Source organism: Erythranthe guttata, chromosome 4, assembly GCF_056151865.1.
Source record: "Erythranthe guttata isolate IM_541 chromosome 4, IM_541, whole genome shotgun sequence".
In the NCBI taxonomy this organism is placed as follows: domain Eukaryota; kingdom Viridiplantae; phylum Streptophyta; class Magnoliopsida; order Lamiales; family Phrymaceae; genus Erythranthe; species Erythranthe guttata.
In genome coordinates, this window is record NC_142536.1 from 18942616 (window position 1) to 18960126 (window position 17511).

A 17511-nucleotide genomic window follows, 5' to 3' on the forward strand; every position below is an offset into this window, starting at 1 on the left:
TGCCGGAGTGATTCGATAATCGTCGAATCATCTCCTTCAATCATGATCATCAACACCTTTTTTCTCCTAGGAGCATGTGTTACATAAGGTTCATTTTCAGAACTATTAAGTTTATTTTATTTTTTATCTAAGAAGAACTATTAATTATTTGATATTGGATCGAAATCGAATGAAATCGAAAATTCCATTCTTTTACTAACTTATTATAAAATTCATAACATAAATTTAAAATCAAACCAATAGTTGGAATCTCACATATATCATTTAAAGATCCAAAAAAGAAATTAAAAAGAATAAATAAATAAATAAATCGAAATATTCTGATATTGAAATATTAAATATTTAAAAGTTGCAAACTATTTTGAAGTTTGGTAGTGGGCTCAATCGGCCCAAATGATGAACCAATTTCGTAATTAAAAAGCCCAATTATTTCTTGACAAAATAAAATTGCAATTTCTATTTCTATTTCTCCCCTAAATTCATTCATCTTCTCAAACAAAAACCACTGACACACACACACACACACACACACACACACACACAAACAAACATATTCCTTAAGAATCTATAGGCGGATCCCACTAGCCACTAGGTAACCAATTTTTCTTCCTCCTCCTCCAAATATATATATATATATATATATATATATATATATATATATATATATATATATATATATATATATATATATATATATAAACAGTGAGTTTTTTCTTTTTGTTTCTTCAACCTTCATTCTCTCTCTCTCTACAATTTTTTTTTTCATGAAACATCGGCTCCGGAAAATTCTTCAGGTGAGAGCTCTCCTCAATTTCTTTTTTCTCAGAATTCGTAATGGGCTTTGTCTCTCGCTTCTTCTTCGTTGGTCTGTAAATTTTAAAACGACGTTTCTGACTAAATTGGGTTCTGATTTTTCGTTTTCTTCTCTTTTAAGAGTATGCATTTTGAATATCTATCTTCAAATTTATTGATTTTTCTTTCAATTGCATTGCATGCAACTTTATGCAGGTTGTATGCTCTGGTCTCAAGAATTTTTATTCAAATATTTGATCTTTTTCCAATTTCTGCATTAAGCCGTGAAAGGGTAGAATTGCCCCAGGAATTTGTTGATTGATAATTGAAGCCGCTGAGCCTGCTTCAATCAGGTTTGTTTTGCTTCTTTCTTTTTTTTTTTTTTTTTTTTTTAATTTTTATTTTCATCCAATAATTGGTTTTTATGTAAATTTAATTAGGGAAATTAGCAGCTTGCATGTGCTTATCTGAATGGTTAAGTTGAAATTATGTTATCTGTGTTTGTGTGTGATTTTTGGTGGGGGTAATGTGCAATTACGAAGTATCTTGTTGTTCGATTTCGTTGCTATATAAGCATTGGTATAATTTTTTGTGCCCTAATCTATTAATGTTCGTTTTTAGCAAGATTTAGTTCCGTCTTCTCTGTCGAGATTTCTAATATTCAAAACCATTTGATCACGGAGATGTTTTTGAGTAATGTAAGTGGCATTCACCGCTTGTCTATGTTAGCTACGTGTATTCCGAATTTGTGGACACTTGGTTCGGTGCATGGATGGTAGCTTCGAGTATGACACCTGGCATAATCGAGTGGCCCTCAAATTAAATATAAAATAAATTTAGATTCTCGAGGACTACATTGAATTCTGTCGTGAGTGTAGTTAGCTAGCGGTTCACGGCAACCATATTGTGGTTACTGCATTCTTTTTATGTCATTGTGGGCCATAGTTGGTGAGAATGCATTCAATTCGTTTAAAATTGCAGTAGCGAAGCCATGATTTTCATATAAGGTGGCGAAATAGACATCTTTAAGGGGGCGGCAATTAACTTTACCATTCGAAAAGTAACAAATATCTATATAAAGAACTTGATTTTTTAGAAGCAGTGGGGGCCATGGCCCCCTGTTGCCCTATTCTTATTATGGCTCCGCCACTGCTAAACTAGATGTGTGCGTCATTCGTAATTCTTTTAAGGCAATTTCCTGTGGTGTGTTCTCAACGGAGTAATTTTTTATTCAATCTGTTCGTAACAGAGACACTGAAAACTCCCAACATAAGTAATAGAAATGCAACTATCCTTACATTTATTGCTCGATTAAATATTCAAACACCTACACTCGTTGTATCCTTGCTATCTTAGGCTCTTACGGGAATTGTTAAAACGAACTTTTATGAAGAAATCGATTTTTTTTAATTTCAAATGGCTATTGTATTTTCATTGTACAGTATGTTCGTAATGTCGGTTTGTGGGCATATGTGCTCTCGTTTTTTAGGTTATTTAACGTGACCAGAGTGATAATGTTGCTAAAACAAATACATGAAAAAACTAGTCGACTTCTTTAGTAACGTATGCAATGCCTATTTTTCTACTTATCATACTCGATTGTTTTTGTATTACTTTCAGGCTTTTTTGTTCGGCTAAAATCTACAATGAACCACCATTACGGTGAAGACCATGTAAGTAGAAGCTTTGACCGTTCAATCAAGTCAACCGTGTGGGGCCCTTACCAATCTAATCACCGAGTTTTTTTTTTCTGCAGGATCGAGTGAGTGTGGCTGGATTCGACGAACCCAAATCGCCCGAATCAAGTTACAACAATGTGTACCCTGGAAACGAAGACGAAGGGAAAGAACCGCCTGCACTGCCACCCCACCTGTACCAAACCCTTTTAAACCATCCGATTAACAACGACCCTTGTGGGACCCACCTCCCGTCACCGCAAAATGTTAATCTGAACCATCTGTACATAGAGAACAGTGATCCTCCTCGATCCGTGGTTGCAGTTGGTGTCACTCATAGGTTCCGTTCGAAATTCGTCACCGTTGTGCTTTACAAACCAGTTCCAAGAAGGTGAAGAAGAAGAAGATTAAGAAGGTGATTTTCATGATTACAAAACCTTAATCTTGTTCTTTGTGGTAGTAATCAGTATTATGGTTTCCTTAGGATGTTATGGTGAAAATTATATGTGTTCTATATATATACATATATATATATATATATATATATATATATATATATATATATATATATATATATATATATATATGAAGTTCGAGTGTCGAAGGATGGAATAAACTAGGTTTGAATGTTTGCTAAGTTAAGTTTATGTGGATTTATTTCTTTTAATTTTAGGGGTATATTATAAATTGTAATTTATTTTTAACGTTTGTTTCTAGTTTGCAAATTGACATCTTTGAGGTGGTTATTATTCCGTTAGGATGGAAATCGGAATGACATTTTCGAATTCTGTCTATTTTTATTCAACTTAATTAGAAGTTAAATTCAGTTTTTAGTTTAAATTAAACTTTAGGATGTTTCTGTAATATTTTTAAAATATGAAGGTCTTTATGTAATTACATAGACCCGCAGGGGAGGACGAATATTGTAAATTGCTTGGTCAGGGTAAACTGCAATTACAAAAACTTAATATTGCAAACAACGACTCTAGCTAGCTGTAATTACACATTTAGTATTATGTGTTTATATTATGTAATTTAATGAATTTATTACAAGTTGTTTATTCTCACTAATTGATTTTCGGACAAGAAAAAAAAATGTATAGAAACCGTGTGTCATCACAGAATGACATCACGATTCTTGAAAAGAAAAACAATCAAATCAAAACTTTCAAACCTCCAACAATAAATTAAAGTAATTATAAATATTCAAGCATGCGGCGGCGTGGCTTCGGAACCCACACGGTTGCTGCCGCGTTCAGATCGGCTGTTCTCGGCGAACTTGATATTGCCGAGGTGCATATTTTTCTCCCTCTCCTCCTCAGTATACTCTTTGATATAGTAATGTTCTTCAACGACACCCTTTGACGGCGGGAAGAACATGCTCCCCCACTGTGGGAAGTGGATCGCCGCCACCGGAAGTGTGCACGCCACTATCATTATCCCCATATAGCTCAGCCCTGTTCCGGTACTGTGTTTAGCATTTGTGAAGAACAACAGCTGGGTCAACCCGGATCCGAAGTTTCCTCCTGCGCCGGTCAAACCTGATATAATTCCCAAAGACCGCCGGGAAATAAAAGGGACGACACCGAAAGTAGCACCACATGCAGCCTGAGCTCCGATGGAGAAGATGATCATATGTGCTATGGCAACCGGAAGAGAAGTAGCTCTTCCGAGAAGAATGCAGAAAACACCACCCATTGTTTGAAGAGTCCATAGAGTCCAAAGTCTACCCCTCATTCCGAAATGTCGAGCCATATAATCCGATGCAAATCCTCCGAACGGACGGGCCAACAGATTCGCCATTCCGAATGTTGCTGCTATCACTCCGGCTGTGTGTAGCTTTAGGTCAAATCTGTTCAATTATATACATTGTCACAATATCAGATTAGCCAAGATAAAATTATTTAGTTCAACATGTACGAATACTTTTACGTAAATAAAGTACCTATCGTAGAAGTATTCGGCGATCACATTATCGGTTGAGAGTTCAACGCCCATGGAGTAACCGTAAAGGAGTACGAAAATCCATGTCCTGTAGTTTGTCACTGCATACCATAGCACCTGGATATAATACCAAACACACATAAAATTAATTAGCCAATTAAATTACATACAATTTAATAATAATAATAAATATTGAATACCTTGCCGAATTTATCTTTAGCAACTTCTCCCTTCTTTTGGAGGGTGCTGAGATTTCCGTCAGGCAAATCTTGACCAAGTGTTAAGACCAAAAGACCCATGATGATGTGGAGCCACCCTGGTATGAAGAATGCTATTCTCCAGGCGGTGAACGGCGTCGCTCCGGCGCTTTTAATTATCTCGAAAAGCAGCGGCATCAGAAGCTGGGTGGCGCCGCCTCCCATGTTACCCCATCCGGCGGCGGTTCCGTTGACAAGACCGATGATCTGACTGTTGAACATGGTGCTCATCCAGTACTGGCAAGACACAAAAGTCGCCAGAGAGAATCCGATCATGAAACGGACTGCCACGTAGCCGCCGGCGGAAGAGACAAAAGACATACAGAAGACTGTCGGAGCAGTCATCATGACCAGGAACGCACAGCCGTACCTTGGTCCCAGAAGATCGCAGACGGCGCCCATCACCAGCCTGGAGAAGATGCTGCCGGAGACGGAGGCAACTCCAGCGTTTCCGATATCGCCCTTGGTGAGATTCAGATTGTCTCTGATAATCGGAACCAATGGGGCGGCGGCGAAGGTGGAGACGAAGCAGGTGAAGAAGGAGATCCATGACAGGTGGAAGGTTCTCATGTGTGGATTAGCGAAGGAGAAGAGCTTGAATTTCTTGGCCTTGTGCTCTGAATCCACCGGCAAATCGAAATGCGCCGTTTTGTCTGTCGGCACCATCGGAGAAGCAACTGAAAATGCAAGCACAGGCTCTCTTCCGGTGACTCCATGCATGGATGTTCCCGGAGAACCCTCAATTTCAGTCGACATTCTTTTTGAACTGTTTTTAGTAAATAGAAAAAGGAAGGAAATGTTGATGATGTATAATTACGGGATAATCGGAAGGTTTATATAGTGTCAGGCGTTGACAATTTTAGTTGGCTTTTGAATGAGCAAGTGGAGCTTTAACTATGGTTTAATTAATCATAACCATAATTAATTAGTTTAATTACTACTACTAATAAGAAGGAATCCATTTTTCCGCATCTGAGTGCTGGCCTTATCGAATATACCAAAGGATGCAAATACCATTCAAAGGGCCCAATTAACCAATTAGTATAAACTCCATTACAAATTCCATCAAAAAAAAAAAAAAACTCCATTACAAACGTGGACTTGTTTTTATTCACTTCAATTAATTAGATATTAAAAATTAAACGCCCTCGACTCTTACGGGTTCACTTTATTACTTGTTTATATTATGTACACTTTCGCATATGAAAAATCACCATGTACCCTGTATTTTTTTTTTTATTTTTTTTAAGAGGTAAATAAATTGATTATATAATGAAATGATTCAAAATTTATTTATATATTTTTCACTCAACGTCGGTTGGTCCAGTAAACCCCCTTTTTTCAAGATTTTAACAACTACCAATTGAACCAACCATATGAGTCGGCTAAAATTATCGACATGATTTTAATGGATTGATTATATTATCGACCATAATAATATCATGTCGAAAGATATAAAAAAAATAATATATATCAAGTTGTTCAACTTAGCTTTTCAGAAGCGTTAAGAGTAGTTATATGGTTTGTGTTAATCATCGATATGATTGTGTTCATATGGAGAGGAACTATAGTATATTATTATAGTACTATACTTATTATGGAAAGGGTGTTTGACTAATTAACGTGGTTAACATAATAAGCTATGTTTAATTTCACACGTTAGCTATGCACGGTTGTCAAAAGGTAATCGAATAAAATTGAAAATAAATAAATCGATAAGTACTCCTTATTAATTATTGTCTTTGATATTAAGAAAATTCTATCTTAATTAGTTGGGAGCTTCTACATTATTTTTCAACTTTAAATATCAAATATCTTGTCAATAAATTATATTGAAATATTTTAATTTATGAATAGATAAATGTGAAAAAATTGCTTTTATTATAAGTCTTTGCCATGATCCCAAAACTTAGCTGGATGAAGATAATAAGAAGATTCAATTTTTGTGGATCATTCGTTCCGAAGATACCCACGTTATGTGTGTGTAGTGTATATATATATATATATATATATATAATATACGTGTCTCGTAAAAGATGATGTAGCAGTTGAAGCAAAAGTCAACAACTTATTAGATCCTACACCTGGTGAAATACACCATGTGATTTTAAATTGTAGATATATATAAATAACTACGAACTAAGCACACATACATATGGGTGTATGTGTTACGTACTATGTGTAGATCTACTATTAAAAACTACATAGTGTAATTCACCAGGTGTAGGTTCTACAAAACCGTAATGAACATATGTCAATTGATCCAGGTTCGAACCCCTTTGCCAACGGTCGCTAGGTAGAGCCTATTACACATTGTTAGCCTAGTATAGTTTACGTCTCTCGTATGATTCCAGAAGCTATTATACAAGAGTGTTGATTTACTCGATGTACCTATATGATTGGCAATAGGTTTCTTAATAAAACAAAATTAATTATTGACAAATTGTTACATACACAAAGATAATAAAAAAAATTCTCATATATAATTAGGAGTCCTAAATTATAGGTACGGTTCTTTTTTCATTTTAGTTATATCTCTCTTTGATTGAAGAACTGGTACATGATCTTGCCAGTAAGATTTGAGACTAAAATTTCAAATATTCTCCTTTTTTATATCAATTATTTGATTAAAATAAAAAAGTAATTCGCCGAATAATAGAGCTACAATTTAATCATATTGGTGTCCTACTAGCACATAATAAAGCTTTGACTTTACCTTGAGGGACCAACAACTTAGGAAAGTAAATAAGTAATAATACTAAATAAATATAAACTCATAAATAATTAGCAATTAGCATTGACTTTTGAGATTGCCTGCCCAATAGCTTAATTAGGATGGAATATGTTAATGTGTGATGTTGAATTTAGGACCTATTAGAAAGAATTTATCGAATTCGTCACATATAATTAGTCAAGATGAAATTACAAGAAAATAAATAGCATTAGTGAGACCCTAGTTGCAGTGACAATGTTAGAATTTGTCAATGAAAACATAATAAAATGCATATATTAAGTGTCAATATTTTTTATGTTATCACTATGTCCAATTAGTGATATCCGATACTGACAAGAATTACAAAGACAATATTTGTTAAATGAAGTAGGTGTTGTCATTCAAAAAATATTATTTTTTGAAGCTATTGTACGATAGATCAGATGTATATTAATCAGTGTATTCTATATATGATTGTCTTGCCAAAAATTTCAATATATACCGAAATTGGGCGTATTTCGAAATTGGTCTACTAATTTGATAAAAAATCGAATATTAGTTTTTCAAAGTAATTAAAGGCGGCGAAACCTAGTCTTGAAGATATTATTTCGAAATTGATCTACTAATTTGATAAAAAAATCGAATATTATTACTAACTACTTAACACTAAGAAAAAAAGAATATTCAAATGATGCCATATATTTATATTTATCATGAAGAGTAAACAAAAAACAAAAGAATGAAAACTTTCAAAACTCCAACAATAAATTATAATAATTAATTATATATATTCAAGCATGCGGCGGCGTGGCCTCCGAACCCACACGGTTGCCGCCGCGTTCAGATCGGCAGTTCTCGGCGAATTTGATATTGCCGAGGTGCATATTCTTCTGCCTCTCCTCCTCAGTGTACTCTTTGATGTAGTAATTTTCTTCAACGACGCCTTTTGATGGCGGGAAGAACATGCTCCCCCACTGCGGGAAGTGTATCGCCGCCACCGGAAGAGTACACGCCACTATCATTATCCCCATATAACTCAGCCCTGTTCCGGTGCTGTGTTTAGCATTTGTGAAGAACAACAACTGAGTCAACCCGGATCCGAAGTTTCCTCCTGCGCCGGTCAAACCTGATATAATTCCCAAAGACCGCCGGGAAATAAAAGGGACGACACCGAAAGTCGCACCGCATGCAGCCTGAGCTCCGATGGAGAAGATGATCATATGTGCTATAGCAACCGGAAGAGAAGTAGCTCTGCCGAGAAGAATGCAGAAAACACCACCCATTGTTTGAAGAGTCCATAGAGTCCAAAGTCTACCCCTCATTCCGAAATGTCGAGCCATATAATCGGACGCGAATCCTCCGAATGGACGGGCCAACAGATTTGCCATTCCGAACGTTGCTGCTATCACTCCGGCTGTGTGTAGCTTTAGGTCAAATCTGTTCAATTATAATTAGCCAATTATATTAGATATTATATATTGTCACAATTTTAGATTAGTCAAAATAAAATTATTGCATTGAATTCAAGAAGCATGGATAATTAAGGGCTAATAAGATTAAATTTTGGGTGTTGGGAAAAAAGAAAAAAAAAAGGGTTAATATGCTATGAGCCCCTCAAACGAAACCGAATTTGAACTAAATGACAAGTTCAAATTCATTTTTTTGATTAAATCCTTAATTTCAAATAATATATGGGCCACATCCCTAATTTTTTTTATCCCTATATTACCCTTATACCCTAAATTATATAACCTACATATATTACGTTTCTCCAATTCAGATTTATTTTGTTTTTTGGTTTCTCTCACGTTCTCTCTCTTCCTCCCTATCTCACACGATCTGTGTATCTGCAATTCCGGTTTTTCTCTCTCTCTCTCTCTCTCTCTCTCTCTCTCTCTCTCTCTCTCTCTCTCTCTCTCTCTCTCTCTCTCTCTCTCTCTCTCTCTCTCTCTCTCTCTCTCTCTCTCTCTCTCTCTCTCTCTCTCTCTCTCTCTCTCTCTCTCTCTCTCTCTCTCTCACCTCTCCATCCCCACACACCTCTCTTGTTAATTAATTCAGTAGTAGCCGAGCCAAGCCAGGGGTTGTGGTGGAAAGGGCGGCGGCGGGGGCTGTGGTGGAGAAGGAGGCGGCGGCGGCGGGCTGTTGTCGAGGCGGCGGGCTGTGGTGGTTGAGATGGCGAAGAGGGGTTGTGGTAGTCGAGACGGCGGCGGGGGCTATGGTGGTTGATTCGGGATCGGCAATTGTGGTGGTCTAGACGGCGGGCTATGGTGGTCGGGATGGCGGCGGGGCTGTGGAGGAGAACACGGCAGCCGCGGGCTGTGGTGGTCAAGCCGGCTGGCTCTGATGGTCGAGATGGCGGCGAGGGGTTGTTGTGGTTGTGGCGGGGGATGTGGTTAATTATGGTGGAGATTTGATCTTGATCTTCAAGAGATTTTGTTTGATGTAGGTTCCAAATCGTAAATCTGGTTTTCCCAAAGTTCGTAGGCGACTATGGTTGCGATGGATGCAGACGTTGGCGGCTAGGGTTTGACGGCTAGGGTTGACGAGGATTGTGTGTTTGTTGGCTGCTAGGGTTTGGTAGTACACCATAGTAGACCATAGTGGACCGTAGTATACCACAGTCTACTATAATATTACAACAAATAAAATATTAATATATATATATATATATATATATATATATATATATATATATATATATATATATATATATATATATATATATATAAATTGAATTAACAAAAACGAAAAAACGAGTTTTGTTTTGTAATTTTCAATAATATTGTAGATTTTTTTTTTAATAATAGTGTAAAAACGATAGTACAACATAGTACACCATAGTATACCATAGTATTTTTAAAATTTGCTGAATTATTTAACAAAAAAGAAGAAGAAAAAAACGTAAATTTCAAAAAAATGTTATTAATAAGGAATTTTTTATTTTATATATAATAACGTAAAAAATGTAGAGTGAAAATTGAAAAAACAAAGATGAGTGAAAGGGCATTTTTGGAATGAATTTAATAAATGATGTGATGCAAATGTTTAGTTGAGCTTGTCATTTAGTTCTAATTAGTTTTGTCACCAAGGACCTATATCTTAAGATCCCAAAAAAAAACATGTACGTACGAATACTTTGTCGTAAATAAAGTACCTATCGTAAAAGTATTCGGCGATAACATTATCGGTTGAAAGTTCAACACCCATGGAGTAACCATATAACAGAACAAAAATCCATGTCCTGTAGTTTGTCACTGCATACCATAGCACCTGGACAAACATAAAATTAATTAATTAGCCGCCAATTAAATAAAAAAATTAACATAAACAAAATACGTACAATCAAAATTGAATACCTTGCCGAATTTATCTTTGGCAACTTCTCCCTTCTTTTGGAGGGTACTCAGATTTCCATCGGGCAAATCTTGGCCAAGTGTTAAGACTAATAGACCCATGATAATGTGTAGCCATCCTGGTATGAAAAACGCTATTCTCCATGCTGTGAACGGGGTTGCTCCGGCGCTTTTGATTATCTCGAAAAGCAGCGGCATCAGAAGCTGGGTGGCGCCGCCTCCCATGTTCCCCCATCCGGCGGCGGTTCCGTTGACGAGCCCGATAATCTGACTGTTGAACATGGTGCTCATCCAGTACTGGCAAGACACGAACGTCGCCAGGGAGAACCCAATCATGAAACGGACTGCCACGTAGCCGCCGGCGGAAGATACAAAGGACATGCAGAACACCGTCGGAGCAGTCATCATGACCAGGAATGCACAGCCGTACCTGGGGCCCAGAAGATCGCAGACGGCGCCCATCACCAGCCTGGAGAAAATACTGCCGGAGACGGAGGCAACTCCGGCGTTTCCGATATCTCCCTTGGTCAGGTTCAGGTTGTCACGGATGATCGGAACCAGAGGGGCGGCGGCGAAGGTGGAGACGAAGCAGGTGAAGAAGGAGATCCATGAGAGATGGAAGGTTCTCATGTGTGGATTGGCGAATGAGAAGAGCTTGAATTTCTTGGCCTTGTGCTCTGAATCCACCGGCAAATCGAAATGCGCCGTCTTGTCTGTAGGCACCATCGGAGAAGCAACCGAAAACGCAAGCACAGGCTCTCTTCCGGTGACTCCATGCATGGAAGTTCCCGGAGATCCTTCTATTTCAGTCGACATTTTATATATTGAAGTTGTATTTAGTAAATAGAGAAAAAGTAAGGAAATGTGTTTGATGTATAATTATGAAATAATCGGACTGTTTATATAGTGTGAGGCGTTGACAATTTTGGTTGCCTTTTAAAGAGCAACTTGGGATTTAATTAATTAATTAATTAATTACTAAGGTTTAATTAGTGATAAGCAAGATTAATTAGTTTAATTAATGATAAGGAATCCATTTTTCCGCATCTGAGTGTACGTTGGCCTTATCGAATATCCCAAAGGATGCATTATGATTTATGCATATATGATATACCATTCAAAGGGCCCAATTAACCAAGTAATTAAGTTTGTTAAAGCTCAATTTTTTTTATTTTAAAATACCGAATTAATTTAATTTTCAGATACTTTTTTCCGTTCCGATAAAATGTGAAACAACTTTAACTTAATTTGTAAAACAATAATAAACATGCTTCAGCGTAAACATGTAGAATAAATTAGTGGCAAAGCCAATATAGGAAAAACGGGGCCATGGCCCCCCTTATATCTTAATAATATCAAGTTGCACAACTTAGCTTTTCATGCTCAGTAAGAGTGGTCTTCATCAAGTTGGTTCCGTGTTATCTCGACTGTGTTCATATGAAAAAGAAATTATATACGAAAAGGGCGTTTGACTAATTAACATAATCTTAATTAATTAATTTAATATCTTATTAGAAAACTCGTAGATCGTAGTATATATGATTGAGCTATATTAATTTCGCACGTTGGCTACGTACGGTTGTCAAAAGGTAATTTAATTTAAAATTCGAAAAATAAATCGATGAGTAGTACTCCATAATTCCATATTAATTATTGTCTTTAATATTAAAAAGATTATATCTTAATTATTTGGGAGTTTGTATATTATTTTTCATAACTTTCAAATTTCTCGTAAAGTATCTTAAATATATTGTCAATAAACTATATTGAAAGATTTTACGAATAGATAAATGTGAAATATTTATTTCATTATAAGTCTTTGCCATGATCCCAGAACTTAGGTGGATGCAGATAAGGAGATTAAATTTGTGGATTATATTGTTATTAATGAAATGGTATTTACAAAGTGAAAATTGATAGGTCTCAGAGTAATTTCAATGTCTATTAATTTTTTATATTTTAAAACATTATTTTAATTCTCTCAATCTAAAAGATCTCTCGACGCTACTTTTCGACTCATAAAATAACAAATGTGAGATAAATTTTATATTTTTAGGATTCTTGAATTATGCCTATCTGAAAAGAAAAAAATGTTATTTTCGTGTTGTTCAAAGCGGAACCCGGTTTTCAGCTTTAACTCCCTGTTGTTTGACAGGGAATCCATAATCGCATGTAGGGATTCTTTATTGACCAACACCAAATAACTAATTTATTTTTTAAAAAAATGAAAAAAATTCCTGAAAATTAGGATAACCGTTGTCCATTTTGTTTATTGTTGATTCCTAGTTGATGAAATCCGAAAATGATAGAATTTGTTAAATGGTAGCAATTTTTGGAATTATGTTGAAAATTACTCTACGGCCTATCAAAAACCCTTCCGCGTCTATCAAACCAACCGTTATTAGTAACAAATTGTTACCTACACATATATAATCAAAATTTCTCATATATTTAGGAGTTCTAATTATAGATTGTTTTCTCATAATTATTATTTTATAATGTTTTCTACAACACATTAAATATCTAACTCTTAGAACTGGTAAATGATCTTGCCAATAAGATTTGAGACTAATTAATTAATTTCAATTATCGTCTTCATTTAAAATTATTTGATTAAAAAGGTGATCCGTCAAATTAATAATTGAGCTATTATTTATAGTGATGTATTCAACTAGCATATATATATAATGATATAATAAAGCTTTGAGTTTATCTAAAAGGACCAACAATTTTGGAACTAATTATAATTAAAAAATAATTAAAAAATGGCAATTAGCATTGACTTTTTATAGATTAAAAATTAAAAATTGTTTTGTACACGAACCGTCCAAAGCTTATAGGCTGGAATTTGTTAATGTGTGATGTTGACTTTAGAATGTGTTCGCACGAATCTATAATTTTCTTATATTGAATCTTTATATATTTAAATTTAAAAAAGACTCAAAAAGTAAACACAACTTTCAAAAGTCCTTCAATGAAATAAAATAAATAGAAATAATAATCAAGCATGCGGCGGCGTGGCGACGGAAGCCACTCGATTGCCGCGTTCAGATCGGCAGTTCTCGGCGAATTTAATATTGCCGAGGTGCATATTCTTCTCCCTCTCGTCTTCACTGTACTCTTTGATATAGTACTGTTCTTCAACAACCCCCTTTGACGGCGGAAGGAACATGCTCCCCCACTGCGGGAAGTGTACAAAAGCCACCGGAAGTGTGCACGCCACTATCATTATCCCCATATAGCTCAGCCCTGTTCCGGTGCTGTGTTTAGCATTTGTGAAGAACAACAACTGGGTCAACCCGGAACCAAAGTTTCCTCCTGCGCCGGTCAAACCTGATATAATTCCCAAAGACCGCCGGGAAATAAAAGGGACGACACCGAAAGTAGCACCACAAGCAGCCTGAGCTCCGATGGAGAAGATGATCATGTGTGCTATGGCAACTGGAAGAGAAGTAGCTCTTCCAAGAAGAATGCAGAAAACACCACCCATTGTTTGAAGAGTCCAAAGTGTCCAAAGTCTACCCCTCATTCCGAAATGTCGAGCCATATAATCAGAAGCGAATCCTCCGAACGGACGGGCCAACAGATTCGCCATTCCGAATGTTGCTGCTATCACTCCGGCTGTGTGTAGCTTTAGGTCAAATCTGTTCAATTATATACATTGTCACAATATCAGATTAGATTAGCCAAGATAAAATTATTTAGTTCAACATGTACGAATACTTTTACGTAAATTAAGTACCTATCGTAGAAGTATTCGGCGATCACATTATCGGTTGAGAGTTCAACGCCCATGGAGTAACCGTAAAGGAGTACGAAAATCCATGTCCTGTAGTTTGTCACTGCATACCATAGCACCTGAATATATATATATTATATATTAATTAGTTAATTCATTTCTTTTACCAATTCATGAATTAAATTATAAAATGTATGTGTATGTATATATATACCTTGCCGAATTGATCTTTGGCAACTTCTCCCTTCTTTTGGAGGGTACTCAGATTTCCATCAGGCAAATCTTGGCCAAGTGTTAATACCAAAAGACCCATGATGATGTGGAGCCACCCTGGTATGAAGAACGCTATTCTCCATGCTGTGAATGGGGTCGCTCCGGCACTCTTGATTATCTCGAAAAGCAGCGGCATCAGAAGCTGGGTGGCGCCGCCTCCCATGTTCCCCCATCCGGCGGCGGTTCCGTTGACAAGACCGATGATCTGACTGTTGAACATGGTGCTCATCCAGTACTGGCAAGACACAAAAGTTGCAAGAGAGAACCCAATCATGAAACGGACTGCCACGTAGCCGCCGGCGGAAGATACAAAAGACATGCAAAACACCGTCGGAGCAGTCATCATGACCAGGAAAGCGCAGCCGTACCTGGGTCCTAGGAGATCGCAGACGGCGCCCATCACCAGCCTGGAGAAAATGCTGCCGGAGACGGAGGCAACTCCGGCGTTTCCGATATCGCCCTTGGTGAGGTTGAGGTTGTCTCTGATGATCGGAACAAGTGGGGCGGCGGCGAAGGTGGAGACGAAGCAGGTGAAGAAAGAGATCCATGAAAGGTGGAAAGTCCTCATGTGTGGATTAGCGAAGGAGAAGAGCTTGAATTTCTTGGCCTTGTGCTCTGAATCCACCGGCAAATCGAAATGCGCCGTTTTGTCTGTCGGCACCATCGGAGAAGTAACCGAGAAAGCAAGCACCGGCTCTCTAGCGGTGACTCCATGCATGGAAGTTCCCGGAGAACCTTCTATTTCTGTCGACATTATATTATTAAAACTGTTTTTAGTAGGTAATAGAAAAAGGAAGGAAGTGTTGTTGATGATGTATAGTTACGGGATAATAGGAAGGTTTATATAGTAATAGGCGTTTGACAATTTTGGTTGGCTTTTAGCAGGCAAGTGGAGTTTTTACAATAAATTGTAATTATATTAATATTAATAATAATTAGCAAGATTAATTAGTATAGCTAATGACAAAGGAATCCAGTTTTCCGCATCTCAGTGTTTAGAATTAGCGGCCTTATCGTATATCCCAAAGGTTCATTCAACAGATTCACGGTTAAAGTACTATTTCTTGAATATATATATATATATATATATATACATATATATATATATATATATATATATATATATATATATATATATATATTACGTGAATATCGTCATAAATGACGACTGTGATTCTTCAACAAATATTGGGCCAAATTAAACTATCTTCTTGCTTTTCACCTGGGATACCCGGACTCTCCGATAACAGTCCGAAAACAAGCGAAATCCACGCATCGGATACCCAACTCGCACGGACATGGCTTGTACACCATGTCGGGCTGTATCGCAATTGTGTGTGTATAAGTTATAACATAAATATTGTTTACAATTAATAATTATACCTCTATATTTTTTATATGGGTAGATTATAATCACCCCTGAGGTATGATTAAATTACGAAAACACTCCTAATGTTTGAGTAATTACAACCACCCGCTTCAACTATAAATATTCTTACACGCGTCCACCCTTGCGGTTTCAAATTTAGTGAAATCTTTTAGATTATATGGAATATTCTCAAATTTGTACCCGTTTTATCACATTCGAACTCCACATTTTGAAGTTTTTTTTTTTTTTTTTGAACAAACACATTTTGAAGTTATATGAACATAAGATGTGTTTAATTATTGGCTTGTATATATCAGATTGTGGTGCATCATTTTCAGTTTCGAAGTATATATATATATATATATATATATATATATATATATATATATATATATATATATATATATATATATATATATATATATATATATATATATATATGTATGTGTTAAACTCTTATTACAAAGTTAATTAGCTAGCTGTAGTAAAAATAGACCGTCCAATTATTACATATATATATATAATAAAGCATTGACTTTTACATAAAAGGGGCCAACAACTTTGGAAGCTAAATTAAATAATCTTATTATTGTTTGCAAGCATTGACTTTTGAAACCTATTCTGAACCGTACAATAGCTTAGGCTGGAATATGATGCCAAATTTAGAAATATTAAATAATCTTTAGAAATATAAATTTAAAGTATTTATATATTAATCGTATTGATAAACATTTTGAAAAGTTAAATATAGTTCCCAAGTAATTACATGTTAATTAAGAGCTAATAGATTCTCTTATAAGTTCTTTAGAAAAAAATATCTAATATATATTTGTAAGATGCTAATAGATTCTCTTAATTTTGATTAAATAATTAAGTATGCAAAATTATAACTACATATATTTGAAGTTCTACGTAAAATTTTATTTCGTTAAAATTGGCTAGGAGCGACGCAAACAAACCGAGTCAATCGAGAGCACGGAAGTTCAAACTTTATTGAATTTTTATCGAACTTTAAAAATTGCACTGAGAATGGTTCGATCAAACTTTAATCGAGTCATATTAACTACGTTTCCAGATAAAAATCAAGACAATGCCATCCTTGATTTTAGTCCTGTCTTTGGAAAATAATTATGGAATTTAAATAAATAAATAAAAAAAAAAAAAAAAAAAAAACCTCTAAGTGCTTGTGAAAGGTTATATACAAAATGATTCGAAAAAAAGAAAAAGAAAGGTTATATAGAAAATTAATTACGTATAATTAACTAATGGTTAAATTATATCTACATCCCTGAAGTATGCTAAAATAACTTTAAGGTCCCTGTAGTATCATTAATTACAAACACCCCCCGAAACATTGTTAAAAACCTTAACGGAGTATTGCATTGGATAAGTTAT

At 35.8% G+C, this 17511-nt stretch overlaps 4 protein-coding genes across 4 annotated transcripts; 1 reads left to right on the forward strand and 3 right to left on the reverse strand.

Annotated features, from left to right (window-relative positions):
• Window positions 1–768: 768 nt before the first annotated feature.
• Window positions 769–3001, forward strand: LOC148771339 (SNF1-related protein kinase regulatory subunit beta-3-like). The gene is made up of 4 exons (XM_088817228.1): window positions 769–794; window positions 1009–1145; window positions 2413–2465; window positions 2549–3001. The coding sequence occupies exons 3-4, from the start codon at window positions 2439–2441 to the stop codon at window positions 2861–2863; spliced, it is 342 nt and encodes a 113-aa protein (XP_088673354.1). The 5' UTR covers window positions 769–794; window positions 1009–1145; window positions 2413–2438; the 3' UTR covers window positions 2864–3001.
• Window positions 3002–3458: 457 nt separating this feature from the next.
• On the reverse strand, window positions 3459–5474 carry LOC105955061 (high-affinity nitrate transporter 2.1). Its single transcript, XM_012978762.2, has 3 exons — window positions 4613–5474; window positions 4414–4529; window positions 3459–4320 (listed from the first exon to the last, which is right to left on the reverse strand). The coding sequence occupies exons 1-3, from the start codon at window positions 5423–5425 to the stop codon at window positions 3675–3677; spliced, it is 1575 nt and encodes a 524-aa protein (XP_012834216.2). The 5' UTR covers window positions 5426–5474; the 3' UTR covers window positions 3459–3674.
• A 2689-nt stretch (window positions 5475–8163) lies between these two features.
• LOC148771340 (high-affinity nitrate transporter 2.1-like) lies at window positions 8164–11588 on the reverse strand. The gene is made up of 3 exons (XM_088817684.1): window positions 10739–11588; window positions 10537–10652; window positions 8164–8819 (listed from the first exon to the last, which is right to left on the reverse strand). Exons 1-3 carry the CDS (start codon window positions 11549–11551, stop codon window positions 8174–8176), a joined length of 1575 nt encoding a protein of 524 aa, XP_088673810.1. The 5' UTR covers window positions 11552–11588; the 3' UTR covers window positions 8164–8173.
• A 2027-nt stretch (window positions 11589–13615) lies between these two features.
• On the reverse strand, window positions 13616–15588 carry LOC105976213 (high-affinity nitrate transporter 2.1). The gene is made up of 3 exons (XM_088817229.1): window positions 14689–15588; window positions 14478–14593; window positions 13616–14379 (listed from the first exon to the last, which is right to left on the reverse strand). Exons 1-3 carry the CDS (start codon window positions 15499–15501, stop codon window positions 13737–13739), a joined length of 1572 nt encoding a protein of 523 aa, XP_088673355.1. The 5' UTR covers window positions 15502–15588; the 3' UTR covers window positions 13616–13736.
• Window positions 15589–17511: the final 1923 nt, after the last annotated feature.